The sequence below is a fragment of the Ursus americanus genome, chromosome 2, assembly GCF_024610735.1.
Source record: "Ursus americanus isolate L20-20 chromosome 2, mUrsAme1.1.p, whole genome shotgun sequence".
NCBI lineage: Eukaryota > Metazoa > Chordata > Mammalia > Carnivora > Ursidae > Ursus > Ursus americanus.
The window spans coordinates 3,784,145-3,798,276 of record NC_142128.1 but is presented as its reverse complement, the minus strand read 5'-3'; the positions used below and the strand labels follow the sequence as shown (position 1 = coordinate 3,798,276).

Sequence of the window (14,132 nt, the reverse complement as noted above, 5' to 3'; positions counted from 1 at the left end):
CCCCAAGGTGGGAAGCCCTTACCCCCAAGGTGAAACCCCAGCGGGAGGACTGGTGCTCCCATTTGTAAGGACGTGAGCTTCTTTTAAAACACCTTATCCAAGGAGGGCCGTTGGGCCAGAGCCCTGGAGCTGACCTGGCCCCGTTTTGCATCATTTTAAGCAGAGGTGCCATGGTTTGATTTGTCATTTAAAACTCTGGCTGCTGGGTGGGGGACAGATTGTAGGGGAGATGGGACACTTTCGGGGTCTTAGATGTTCATGTATTGGGGCTGTCCCCTTTTTGGTAAGCGTTTGCTTTACCCTTCTCCCTCCTTTTCCTGGCCCTGTCCATCGGGGGACTAGAAAGTGGGGACAAAACAGCCCACAAGTCCCCTGGAGCCTCAGGCCAGCAAGTGGCACCTGAGCTTAACACAGCCCCGCCTCTCCTGCAGAGGCCCCACCCCTTGAGTTGCAGACGTGAGCAGCCAGCCCCGCCCTCCCCGGAGACCACGCCCCTGCACTCGAGGCCACGCCCACATCCATTAATTGGCCGGCAGGTGGCGCTAGCGCTCAGCCCAACTTCTCACCAGCTCCGCCCTTCCCTCGAGGCTCCACCCCCTCGAGGCCTTATCCTCGGTATTAGGTGGCCGGAGAGGGAGGCTCCGCTCCGCCCCACCAGGCCCCACCCCTCAAGGCACCGCCCATCAGTTGGGTGGCCGACAGGAGGCCCCACCCCACCCGACAGACCCCGCCCCCGCAAGGCCCCGCCCCGTCCGTTGGGCGGCCGGCAGGAGGCGCCGCGCCACGCGCCGGGCGCGGGGCGAGGGCGAGGGCGAGGGCGCGGGCGCGGGCTAACGGCGGTGTGGGAGCCGCGCGGGAACGCGGCGGCTGCGGGCTGTGCCGGAGGTGAGTGCCGGGTGCGCGAGGAGCGGCGGCCGGGGCCCCGGGGCGCAGAGCCGGCCGGCGGGGAGGCCGCGGGGCGCGCGCTGGGGCAACGGGGCCCTCACGGGGCATCTCCCGGGCCGTTCCGGCCGGGCTTGTCCTGTTGCCATGGAAACCGGCCACTGTCGGGCTCCCGGCGCGGCCCCGGGGGGCGGGACCCGAAGAGGGGCGAGCGCAGGAGAGGGCGGCGGGGCCCTTCGGGTTCCAGGGTTGGGCTGCGGCCACCGTCCCCTGAGACCCGGGAGTCTGACCCCCCACTGCAGGGCACCCAGGGCCTCAGTCTCCCTGGTGGTCCCTTCGAGGGGGTCTGGCAGCGCGGGCGCTGCGGGGGAGCAGGGCACGGGGGTCCGCGCCCTCCCTCCAGGGTCGGCGTGACATACCCCCACCTCCCGCCCACAGCCGGTCTTGGTTTTCCTGCTCACACAGCGGCGCGTTCCCCACTCGTGTGCCAGCTGAAAGCATTGTCTCCTAGCTATTTCTGTACCACCTCCAGCCCCTCGACACATACTGCATCTAAGAAAACATGTTAAGCTGGAGCTCCTGGGAGCCCCGCGGAAGAAACTGGCTTATTTCCCATGAGGGAGCCGGTTGGTGGGACCGCTTGGGGGGGGGGGGCGGCTGCAGACCCACCTGCTCAGCACCACGCGCCACACACACCTTGTTAAGTGTTTGGTTAATCTGAATTGCCCCAAAGAATTTGCAAGTCAAGGGTGATTACAGGTGTCTCCAGTTAGCACCTCTTGTGCATTCCAGAGAGGAGCCAGTCCTTAATCCCATTGGTGGAAAAAGTCCCCTCTCAAGAGGGTAGTATGTCAGAATTACATCTGATTAAATTATTTTTGTATTTGAAAGCATTGCTCTGGCTAGAGCTGTCAAGGTAGGATTTATGCATGGTGGGGAGAAAGCAGAGTCCGAGAGTCTGCCCTCTTCCTTCCCCGTCCTGGCGGAAATTCTAATGAATCCCACATTGCGGTGTTGGGCCGGCCATGTGCCTCCACCCATTTCATCAGCCCGGCCCTGACCTCGCTCATTGCCCTCACTGGTGTGACTTGAGCTTGTTTTCATCAGAAATTGGATTCTTCTGGAGAACAAGAGAACAACATCGCCTAAGAGAAGCAACAGCAAGTGTCGTACACCCTTGGGCCTGTGTTTCCGCAAATATTTGTGTGAAAGAGGAGTGGGCAGCAAAGGGAAAGAGGTCATGCCTCCGAAACCCGGATCGGGTCCCAGGGCGCGCCTCGCTCCGGAGGGCGCGCCTGCGCTCCTGCCCTTGCTAGGGACTGTTGGCGGCACATTGGGACAAATAGGGCGTCCTCTGCATACTGCAATTGCGAAGGACGCTGGCGAGGGACCACGTGGCCGCTGTTGGGGGCTGCTCTCTGAAGACGGCCACAGAGAGAGTGACCATGGGGAGAAAAAGGCTTCCTGACCAGAGAGACCAAACAGTCCAGGGTCTGTGTTCGCCTGGACTTCTTGGGGCTTAAGAAGGAGCTCCTGAAGAGAGCGGATCACAGCGTGTCCTACATTTTCTCTGCTCTTGATGTGATTTTGCTAACTTTGCCTTGGAATCCTGCAGAAGTGAAGGGAGGGGAGCTCACTTCTGAGGCCCTGGGAGGGGATCCAGCAGCTGTGTCAGTTTCTGTTTCTTGTTTATTGAGGCAGAGTTGTATATGCTTCAGACCTTACAGGCCTGGACCCCGTGCCAGGCACAGAATAGTAGTTCCGTCTACGCTGTATCTAGGCGCCTTTCTTGCAGTTTACGACATCATATTTAAGTTCACGTTTAGACATTTTCTGGAAAGGCAGCGGCTTCCAAGCCTCTGGGCCACTTTGGGTTTGGGCTGAGACCCTGGGGCCCGTGCTTGAAGGAGGCGGCCAGGTAATCGGAGCGGCTGTGGAGGGTTCAGGTCCTTTGAGAAGGTGCTGGCCCAGAGGCTTCTGAGCTGGGGTGTCCTGAGAGGCAGAAGGCTCACGTGGGAATGGGCTGCGGGTGTGGTGTGCGAACTTGGCATGCAGGTGCTATCCGAAATGCTTCAGTTGTGTTTGACAGGCCCATGTGGGGGCGCCACGGCCAGCTCTGGCCTCCTTAGGATTTCACGAGGAGAGGGGTCGCATATTCCTCAGGGGGAGAGAGACCAAGCCTTTCTAGCCTGACCCCCAGAGGCCAGACAGAGCCCCAAATGCTTGTTCCGCTTCGGACACTGACCGCCTTGAGCGAGCTGCTGTCTTCAGGAAGCTGGTGTGCAATAAAGAGCTTTGCTGGGGGAAAGCATAGGTGATCAGCTGCGGAACAGGAGTGTCCCCCACCCACCCCCGAATGGCGGGTGTTAGTGTTTGGAACCTCGTCTTTGGCGCGTGAAGCTGTCAGAAGCATTTTGAGGAGTTCGGGTTTCTCTGAGGATGTATGGTGGCTGACAGACCCAGGCTGGTTCTAGAGGAGTTGAATGGCGAGTCTGCTTCCCCACTTCCTCACGACAGCCCTGGACGGAGTGAGGGACTTAGAGAATGTGACGGAAGCCTAGTGGATGGCTAGCAAGAGCACCGAGCACAGGCCCACTGTGGGTTCCCTTGGGGTCACTGTGGTCCTTTTGTTTGGGGGGGCTCCTCAGTGACTTTCTCCTGCCCTAAGCACACAGCTTCACTTCCAGAAAGACGCCTCCAGGGCCCGTGGAGCCAGGACTGGGTCAGGACTGAGGACACTGACTCCAGCCGAGTGAGCGCTGACATTCGTCACAGAGGCAGGTGCTCACTGCTGTACTCACTGGGACCTGGGCCACTGTTTCCAGAGCCTTGAGAGAGTAGACTTTTCTTGGTTGGTCTGTCTGCTGTTGTCTTTGGCGAGGGCGTGAGCACAGAAGTTGGGAGTAGGGTAGTTGGGAGATAGGTTCGGTTTTCCAGCGTCCCCAGCTTGTTGCAAAGCTTTGGTGTTTATGAAGCAGAGCCTGCCTTCCTGCTCGCACTACGCTTGGGCGGGGGGTGGGGGTGGGGGTCCTGGTAAACTGTCTCTTTAGAATCCTAGCCCTTCAAGCTCTAATCATTAGGATTATGGTTTTATGAAACACCAAAGCGTCCCGGAGCTGTTTTCTAATTTCCCCAGCAAGATCGCCTCTCTGGCCTGGACCGGGCCTGAATACCGGGCTGGATGTGGTGGGTGGAATGCATACATTCCAGTCGTGCCTCCACGGATTCTAGAAGAGCCCTTTTGTGTCCACTGTGGTCCTGTGGACGTCGTAGACCTGCTGTAGCAGGGAAGCAGCTCCTCCAAGCCGGCACCTGTCAGCGAGGAGCCGCGTTTCGGGGGATCTGTGTACTGAGTGATCACTCAGTTCTCTGTTAACGTGTCTGTGACTTTGCCTGTTTTCTTAGATCCATTGGTGCTTGTGGTTAATGTCCCGTGTTAGAGGCTGTGGTGTAGGAGAGGCTGAGCTCAGGGAGACCAAGCTTGCTGCCCTCTGTGGGCTGCTTCCCACGGGACCGGGCCGGCCCTGTTGCGATTCTGCTAGGCAAGTACGCTCATCCATGTGCCCGCCGCCACTGTTTCTTGGCTGCCTGCCACTCCGGGCACATGTGCCCAGCTCTCCGCAGAAGTCGAGCCCTGTGGCGGAGCAGGTCTTACCTCTTGGTGACCTCTTCATGCTTCCTAGTAATGGCTTTCCTTTAAGGGTGCTTCAGGCCGTTCGAACCTGCTGTCCCCTGTGGCCTCTGCTGGCTTCAGTCATATTCTGACTCAGGTGCTCTGTTGGCGCTTGGCCGGAGGTAGTGTGCCCGCTGGCCGTGTTGGGACATGGGGCCCTGGATGGCCCGTTAAGTCCGCCAGATTCACTTGAGCCTTGTTTGCTCTTGCCATTCATGATGGTCAAAGCTAACCCACCTTATGTTTTTCTCCCAGGACACAGCCTTTTCCGTGCCATTGGCCAGTGCCCTCCGTCCTTGTCCATGACGACGGGCCCACCATGTTTTATGGGACCCATTTCATCATGTCTCCACCCACCAAGAGCAAGCTGAAGCGGCAGAGCCAGCTGCTGTCCAGCGTGCTGTCCCGGACGCTGAGCTACAAGTACCGTGACCTGGACACCACCTTCTCCAGCCTGGGCGCCAGTGACGACCCCGCAGAGCTCTCCACCCAGCTCTCGGCCCCTGGGGTCCTGAAGGTGTTCGGGGACAGCGTCTGCACGGGAACCCACTACAAGAGCGTCCTGGCCACCGGCATGTCCAGCGCCCAGGAGCTGGTGAAGGAGGCCCTGGAGCGCTATGCCCTGAGCCCCGAGTGCGCCAGCCAGTACGTGCTGTGTGACGTGGTGGGCCAGGCCGGCGACTCGGGGCAGCAGTGGCAGGCCGAATGCTTTCGGGTCTTTGGGGACAACGAGAAGCCCCTCTTGATCCAGGAATTATGGAAACCCCGAGAAGGCTTGTCCCGGAGGTTTGAGCTAAGAAAGAGGTCAGACGTGGAAGAGCTGGCAGCCAAGGACGTGGACACCATGACCGCAGGTGAGGAGGGGAGAGGCCTCAGGGAAAGCGGACGCTGGCCAGGGGAGATCCGAAAGGCAGAGGCTCAGGGATCTGTTTGGGGGAAAACTCAGGAAGGTATGTTTGCTCTGTCGTGGTGTTTGAGGACTTCTTAAATTTCCCACTTTAATCCAAGTTGCCATGGAGACTGCAGTTCGTCTATACTGCAGGATGCGTGCTGGTGCTTTAGTCTTGCAGTCAGGTGCTTGGTTGGTGTGGAGAGCCATGCCCACCGTGCACGCCTTGTCAGTGCGGATGGCAGGTGCATTACGGAAGTCCGGTAGTGCCCCAGCTACTGGGTGGATCTCAGGGACAGGCCAGTGAAAGGACAAGGGAGGAAGTCGGGTCTGCAGAGGTGACGGGGTGCATTGGGTGTTTGTGGGATTGTGGCTGCCTGGGGCAGTTGGAGGCCTGTGGGCCACTGCTCCGTGTCTGCCCAGTGTTCTGTTGATGGAAAGTTGATTATCTTAATAGGTAAATGCCATAAACAATAATTTTCCTCAAATGCCAAAAGAGCCTTAAATGTATCTCAAATCATATTTGACTTTTTCTTAATTTCCTGGAGAAAATGGTAGCTTTATGCAAAGAAGGGACTTGTCCTATGTGGCCCTGAGTTGTCATTTGATTTCATGATGCGCCAAAGTTGGCCTTGAACACTCCTGACGTGCTGTGTGTGTCCCCGACGTGTTGCAAATGCTCATTCTCTCTAGCTCTGCTTCTGCTCTGGGGCCCGCTTTGTACCTTCAGTGTGTGGAGGTGAGCTGGGGGGGGAGGTTGGTGGGTCTCCCAGGGTCTGGGGTCACTCAGACCTGATGGGGACCTCTGAGTCTCACAGTCCAGGGGGTCACAGTTGACATTCAGCAGCAGTGGCCGCCTGTTACCTTAGGCAAATTAGTTCACCTCTTGTGGCCTCGGTTTCCGGATCTGGAGAATGGGGGTGTGCCTTCTGCGTTGTGGGCATTAGTGATACAGTAAAGCACGTAGCATGGTGCTTGGCAGACGCGCAGGGAGTCATGGTTGTGTATCACTAGCGTTTCCCGTATGTGGTAAGCAGTTTGTTCTGTGTGCTCCTAGTCTGTGCTGAGGACAGAGCTGGGGGGTCCTTCTGACGGGGGGAGTTATCACTGACGGCGTTGGGACTGGCTGGTACACGATGATAATCAGAAGCAGGCCCAGGTGTAGTTGGTGTGGTTTCCAAGCATCCCTGGACCGGCACCCCGAGCACCCCCACCCTGCGAGCCCAGGCTTTGGTTTGTCATCTGGTCCTGCCTTGCCTCCCACGAGGCCAGGCAGACCTGCTGAGGGGCCGCACTGGTGTTCGGGTCCTGGTCATTGTCCTGCCTGGTGTTTTCTCTGCTGTGTGGAGGGCAAAGGCGCAGGGGTCACGTGCCCCGGGTACCCGGCCAGGGCCTTGAAGACCTTGCTCTGTGTTGCACAAGTGATGGCTGGTGGGGGACGGGGGCCCAAACGCCATCTGCAAGACATGGGACTTTGTCTCCTGTTCACCAGCCCCTTGTAGAGGCCTTCCTTTTACATTAGTTGAGGCAAGAGATGGCCCCATTGCCCACAGCCTATTCAACTTGGTGTTGGTTTTGCAAAACCTTTCAAATAAAGAGTCTATTGAACGGGACCAGTCTCACTGACACACTTTTCCGGGCTGGAAGCGGGTTGTGTTACCTGCCCGAAGCAGGCCTGCTGGACCTCGGGGAGTCAGCCTTCGCTGCTAGCCTTCCCTTGGGGTGTGGTCCGGGCACTCCAGGGCCTCCTGACCCTGCTGTCCCCCTTGCCCGTGACGGCAAAGATGGGGCAGTGAGGCCTGCGGAGGCCGTGTGTTGTCTGAGCCGACCCCAAGCAGCTGAAGAGTGTTCCGTGTGTGGGGATGATTCTGGGCCAAGTCTGATAATGAGAAAGAATCTCAAGCTTGTTGGTCTGCCTGTTCGGGAAGACTTTGCCTCATATCTCCTGATTGACAACCCCCCGCACCCCCGCCGTGCCTGCCTGTCCTCTAGAGAGCGGGCGCCCCGCTGGCCTGTGTGTGGCCGTGAGGCCGCGTGGGGGCATTTTCACAGGTGAAAGTAACGCCTACAGAAGTGGGGCGTTCAGTGTTCAGGAAGGTGCTGGATTCCCCAGCAGGACAGTGCTCCATGCTTCTCTGTTCTCCTTCTTCCCCCAAAGAGCAGGCGAGCTTGTCCCTACTCTTCCAGTGAGCCAGTAGCCTGCCTCATCTGGGAACAGTGGTGGAATAGAGAAGGGACTGCCTGCGCGTGTACGCACACGAGCCTGCGTGTGCATTATGTGTGTGCGGCGTGTGCGTGCATCTGTGTGTGCACGTGACTTCATGCCGGCCTGGGAGTCGGGGCGCACTAGTCCTGGTTTCAGAGTGAGCCGTAGCCGACACCCAGGGCATGCGTCCTGGCTGCTCTTTGGAGCTGAGGAGCAGCTGAGAGCGGGTGCCGGGAACCCACCCCAGGCCGGGCTCCTGAAGACTCACGGGGGTTCCCTCTGAATCACGGCGTGAAAGAGGGTGTGCCGGATGCTTCCCCGAGGCTCTCCTTCACCATTTGGACCACTGTTACACACCCATAGTAATGCACTCAGACACTTTGGGTTTTGTTTTCATAAACACTGTCTTTTCACAGCTGCCAGCTTCCCCCTGATTTCCAGAGTATCAAAATATTGTGCATCCGCTCTGGGGGAGAGGCGGCTGGCGTAGGTGGGGCGGCAAGGCCTCTCCTACTTGCATATTCCCAGAAGCCTGGTGTTTCGGATCAGGAGCATAGACAGGGCTCTGGGTCCTGTCACTGCCATGTAGACAGTAATCACTTCTGCGCACTTTGGGGAGGGGTGACGACTGCGCCATGTGGTCTTTATCAGCGGCTTGGGAAGGGCGAGAGAGAAGGTTCGTTTGTGTCTCCGGGACGGAAGAGTGTATGCAGCCTAGATTTCTCAAGCTTGACCTCAATGACGTTTTAGGCCCATGGTTTGCTGCGAGGGCCGACCTGTTCGTTGGAGGGTAGTTAGCAGTTCTAGGCCTCTGCCCCTTAGATGCTAGCAACACCCCTACTTGCTGTGGCAACCCAAAATGTCTCCGCTCACTGGCGGGAGTCCCCGGGGGCAAACTTGCCCCAGATTGGAAGCCACCAATTTGGACCTAGTGGCCTAAGCTTAGTTCGTTGGCTTCACTGGGGCCAGTGCCATGTAGCTTCGTGATCCTCAGTCCACGCTCCCTCTTCTGTGGCTCGCTGAGGGACTTGGGTGCCTTGAAAGCCCAAGGTCTTGAGGCTGACATGCAGAGCTGCTTTTTCTGCCTGTGGATGCCTTTCTGTGCGGCCTACATGGCCCTCAGAGGCTTGGCGTTGCTCCATTCCCTGCAGAGAGGGTCTCCTTCTTTGCTTTGGGTGTGCCCTGTGAAGCAAGCAAGCTTAGAGCATTTCCGAAGCTTCTGGACCCGAGAGGTGCAGGCTACGCCATTGCAGGGCCTCTCTGCCTCAGCCACGGGGCTTGTGCCTAACCGCCTTCAAGTGTCTGTACAGTGTGGGGCATACAGTAAGTGCTCGTTAAGTGCCTCTCGAAGGACTGATGCACGTAAGGAGAGCAAGCTCCTCTCTAAGTCCCACTTCTTGTATGCATCGAAGCCTCCAGAGTTGGAATCTGTTTTCTTTGCTGGGGGATGGGGATGGGGACGGGGAGGAGAGAGGGTGGTGTGCTGACGGGGTGACAGTCCCTAGTGCAAGCTGTGGCTTGAATGACGAGGAATGTGCCCCTTGGGCACCTGACAGTACAACCTGCCAGCCCCCCCCCCTTCAGGCCCAGTGCGAGTGGCCGGTGGTGGCAGATATGTTGTCTCTGAGTGCCTGACTTTGGTGTGTGGTTCCTTCCACCCTTCCGTCCACGGGTGGGCAGATGGAGGCTGGCCACCCAGTGACGGAAATGTCGAGGCTGCAGAGGAGCCCTCTGCTGTCTCCACTCCCTGGTTGTGCACCATGACTTCTGTCCTCACATGTCCCCCAATCTCCCGGTGCTTTTGACGTTTTCCTTCTGCAATGAATCTGATCCTAAATAACTTCTCTCAGAATGAAGGAGGCGATCTGGATTTTCTTCTCTTTTTTAGGCGTAAGTGCCTTGTGAGTCTTGAGTGAGACTCCTTCGAGCATATTCACAGGGATAGCATCATTGTGGGCAGAGTTTTATGTGGTTTGGTGAAAGGCAAGACAACCGCTATCTTTTCTCATCAGTCTAAAGTAATTGAGCTTAAAAGACATTTTTGAGGATTTTTAATTCAAAGAGAACGTAAAGTCGAATGGTTACTTGCTCGCAGCCCGTCTCATCCTTTAATTCACTGTGTAGATTTTTAAAAAATTCACAGCCTTCAGTTTCACGTAGAAGTGCAGCATTGGAGGAAGCTTGACTGCCCTGTTCCCCCAAGCTGGGTGGCGCCCACCTGGGGCCTGGCCAGCAGCACCCTGCCTCCCTGGGGACTTCCAGCCACATTATATAAGGAGCCTTCAAAGCTTACTGCAGAACACACGCCGGGGGGGTGGGGTGGGGTGGGTCAGAACAGGTGTAAAATGTTGGCAAGGTGTAAACTATAAGAGGAATTGGCTAAGGTATGGCCAGTGTGGACATTGCAGGGGAGGAAGTTAGCCGGTGCGGGAAGTGCACGCCTGCGGGGATGCAGGCTCTCCCGGGATGCTGGAGCCGGAAGGGCTTAGGCGTTGGGTTGAGGAGATAAGCAGGAATACCAGACATCCTTGGTCCCTCGTCTTTCTTCACATTTGGCTCCCAGTTGAGATGCTCACAGTGTGAGAATGGATGTTAATTAGTTGTCATGAGTAACTAGTGATTCTAGCAATGAAATGGCACTTACCTCATATTTTCTGAAACCTCTTTATAGTTTTACTGAAATTGATTTTAAAATTCTGGAAGAAGTATATTTAAAAAAAAATCCATTAGCCAGGATTTGCTTTCTAACTAGTACAATACATCCTCCTGGTTCTCGATGTCTTCTGTGTTGTACCAAGTTACCACAAAATGAACCAGCCTCTTTAAAGTTGTCTTGAAACAGGTAGACATAAAAGCAAAAGTTTGAATTTGGTTAAATGGAAAGAGAGACAACACATGGTCCAGTTAACCATGTGGGGCATTTCCAAGAAGTATTAGCATATTAACAACTATGTTTTATTAACATTTAAAGCAGGTTGGTATCTGTTGGTTCCCAAAAATGACTTATAATTCTGGGGAAAGATTTTGGGGGATCTGTTTGATTCATATAGAATAGTGTCTCTTACTGGTTTTAGATAATATACTCAGATAAACCGAGAATGCTAGACAACTATCTTTTTTTTTTCCTTCTGATGGTTGAAGTGGCAGAAACGTTTCCGGAGATCTTGAACACATGTTCACATGGGTACAGAGTGAAAGCAGTAAGTGAGGCCCAAGGCCACCTTCTTTGCTGTGCTGTCCTCGCACAGACGGAGTCCGGTTTTTGGAAAGGATCCTGGTTCTCAGATGCCCAAGATAGGTTTGAACAAGATGAGCAGGGGTAGGGGAGATTGACCTCCTTAATTCTGAGACATGTTTTAAAACCATGGTAATTAAGGCATGTGGTTTGGGGGCAGGAACCTCCAAGCAGATGGAGGGAACAGAATAGAGAAGGCAGAGGCAGACCTATGTTGACTGACCCAATGGGAATTTGGTGCAGTGTAGATTGCATCACAGATAGTGGGGAAAGGATTTTGTAAACAGTGTTAGGATCATTGGCATCAGCTAAAAGAAATAAATATTTCATAAGAAGGCTTAAAAAGCACAAACCATAAGGGGAAAAGGTAGATGGATTTGACTATATTAAAGTTTAAACTTCCTGTTCAACTAAGGACACTACATAATAAGATTAAGATCTACCTGTCGTGCGGTAAACTTCAACTCATTGCTTTTGACAGAGGCATAGTTCTCCATCATAGACATATACCGCATTATCCATTCCCCCGGTCACGGGCACTCAGGTTGCATCCAGCTTTGTCCTACTACAAACAATGGCATCCCGCCCTCTTGAGGGTCTGTGCAGAGTTCTCTGAGGGTATTCTCCCAGAAATGGAATTTCTGGCTTGTAGATATGTCCACTTTGTTTCCTAGTAAGCACTGCTGGACAGCAGCTTCTCCAGAAAGGCTGCTATGACAATGGTGTGCTTTCTTGGGGGCCCTTCCACATCCTTGGGCACTGAGTAGGAGCCCCCAACCCATGAAAATCTCCCCTGGAAACGCTTTCAGATCAAAAGGTGCTGTCGTGTAGTGGGGTACTAGAGTCATGCAGCCAAAGAAACTCCCTGTAGCCAACTGGTATGAGTAGCTGTGAACTGAGTCACGAAAAGATTTCCCGAAGGTTACAATGTGTAGATTTGAAACTGACCTCTACCTAATCAAAATTCAAGAAATGAGTCTTCTGGATATTGATTACCAGGGACTCAGAGGAGAAAGAATTTTCTTTTGTTGTGCTCATTCATTCGTCAGCAAACATCACTGAGTGCTACCCTGTTGGTGCTTGACGAGATGTGTGTGTATATATATGGCGGTTGACAGATAGATCGTGTGCTTATGGAGCTAAGAGTCTAGTGGGAAGTAAAGGCAAAGAATCACATAGAAAACATCTATTACAAATTGCGGTAAGTGCTCTGGAAGAAAAGCAGATGTGCTAATTTAGCATAAAGATTAGGGAAATTGTCTCTGAGGAGATAAATTTTAAGCCAATCTCAAGCAGGACAACACGTTAACCAGGTGAAGAGTAGTGGACACCTGGTGGAGCCAGAAGAGCTTTCCGGGTAGAGGACAGAGCATTACATACAGACTCGAGGATGAGAGACAGTGAAGCAAATGGAAGGCATTGGAAGAAGGCCATGTGGCTGGAGCATGGGGAAAGCTGTGGGCATTGAGGCTGGAGAGAGAGTCAGGGGAAGACCAGCCTGGGTTGTTAGATATTTTAGATTTTAGACTAAGTATGATGGGAGGCCACTGAAGGGGTTAAAAGACCACTCTGATTCCTAGTAGAAAATACTTGAAAAGGTCAGTAATAGGCGATTAATTAAGTTATTATAGGAATCTATTTGAGAGTTGATGGTAACCTCAAGTAGAATTATGAGGGAATAGGTAGAAGGAGTGTATGAATCCCAAATATATTCTGGAGGCAGAATCAACAATATTCGTAAATGAACTAGATGTTGAGTATGAGAAAGAGGGAGGTGTTGAGAATGACTCCCAGGTTTCTGGTGTGCGCAGTTGGGGTGGATGGAGATGGCATTTACTAAAATGGTGACTACTGGGAGAGAAACAAATTATGGAGGGAAGAGTAAGAGCTCTCTTTAGGTTAAGTTTCAGATATTCAATGGAGGTGGAAGATAGGAAGTCAAATAATATGGATCTGGAGCTTAGAAGACAGTATGTTATGGGGCTCCTGGGGAGCCCAGTCGGTTAAGTGTCCAACTCTTGGTTTTGGCTTGGGTCATGATCTCAGGGTTGTGAGATCAAGCCCTATGTCGGGCTCTCTCTGTGCTCAGGTGGAGTCTGTTTGGGATTCTTTACCTTTCCTTCTGTCCCTCTCCCCGCCCCCCCCCTTAAATAAATAAATAAATAAATAAATAAATAAATAAATAAAATCTTTTAAAAAGTGTTACAAAAGCTTAAATTAAGCTGTAAATAGGTGATATTTAAAGCTGAGAAAGTTGAGATCTAGGTAGTGAATGTACATATGATAAGGAGAAATGAGAGTTTAATATGGAAACTAGAGAAACACCAACTTTAGAGGCTACGTAATGGAGGAGCAGTCAAAAAATTAGTCTGAGGGGGCCCAAGATGTACAAGACAGCACAAAGAGTGTGGTGCCGTGGAGGCCAAGAAGAGGCTACCAAAGGTCAAAAAAGATGTAGACAATTGGATCCATTGGATTAAGCAACATGGAAGTCACCAAAGACCTTACTGATAGCTGTGTTGCTGGAATGTTGAGCATGCAAACTATATTGAAATGGGTTGAAAAATAGGTACTTATATTTCTTGGAATATGTGGGATTACTTATCCTAGAAAATCTTTCTATATAAAAGTACCTGGTAGAAGTGTTGGTTGAAATGTAAAAAAATCTCCTTTAAGATGCAGAGCTGAGTACCCAAGAAAATAAAGTAAATCCTCAGGAGTGAAAAAAACCAAAAAGAGGTACTTTGAAACCTCAGAATCTTAGCTGATTCTGTAAGCTATAATTGCTCTGGAGGCATTTGCCAGTCTTTGTTATCAAGAAACTTTAGCAGCTGCCCAAGAGAGTCCTAGAGCTTCAGGACCTAAAGAGGCAGGGAGTTGGAATTGAAACCCCTGGATATGGTTGCAACCCTTGAAGGGTGACACACTGAATGAAAAGATGGAAGAGGAAGAATCCGACACCTGGTGAAAGGAGGTGACAAAGAGTTCTCTTTCTCGATCTGGGCTCTGGGTGGGGAAAACTCTTCCCCAGAATCAAAAACCACTCTTCCTTTCACATATGTTTGGGGTTCAGAATCACACTAAGGTCATTGGGCCAGTCCCTGGAAAAGGAACTAAATTAAATTACGGTGTATAATTTGATAGTGTACAGGACATCTGATAGAAACAAAGCAATTCCTCTCTGGAAGGACAGCCACACAGTCATCCCAAACCTCACCAGTGATGAGCTCACAATCCCAAAATTACA

General features: G+C 53.1%; 1 protein-coding gene across 4 annotated transcripts in view; it reads left to right on the top strand.

The window, feature by feature from the left end:
- The first annotated feature begins 772 nt into the window (after nt 1-772).
- Nucleotides 773-14,132, top strand: part of RADIL (Rap associating with DIL domain) — a 63,579-nt gene continuing 50,219 nt past the window's right edge. For 2 of the 4 annotated variants that reach the window (XM_045813276.2, XM_087867005.1), the window contains exons 1-2: nt 773-885; nt 4,811-5,409. In XM_045813276.2, the coding sequence (XP_045669232.1) occupies nt 4,875-5,409 (535 nt within the window). In that variant the 5' untranslated portion in view covers nt 773-885; nt 4,811-4,874. Of the gene's footprint in view, nt 886-4,810; nt 5,410-14,132 lie in introns of those variants that run through there. The other 2 variants (XM_087867011.1, XM_087867016.1) reach the window with 1 other exon arrangement.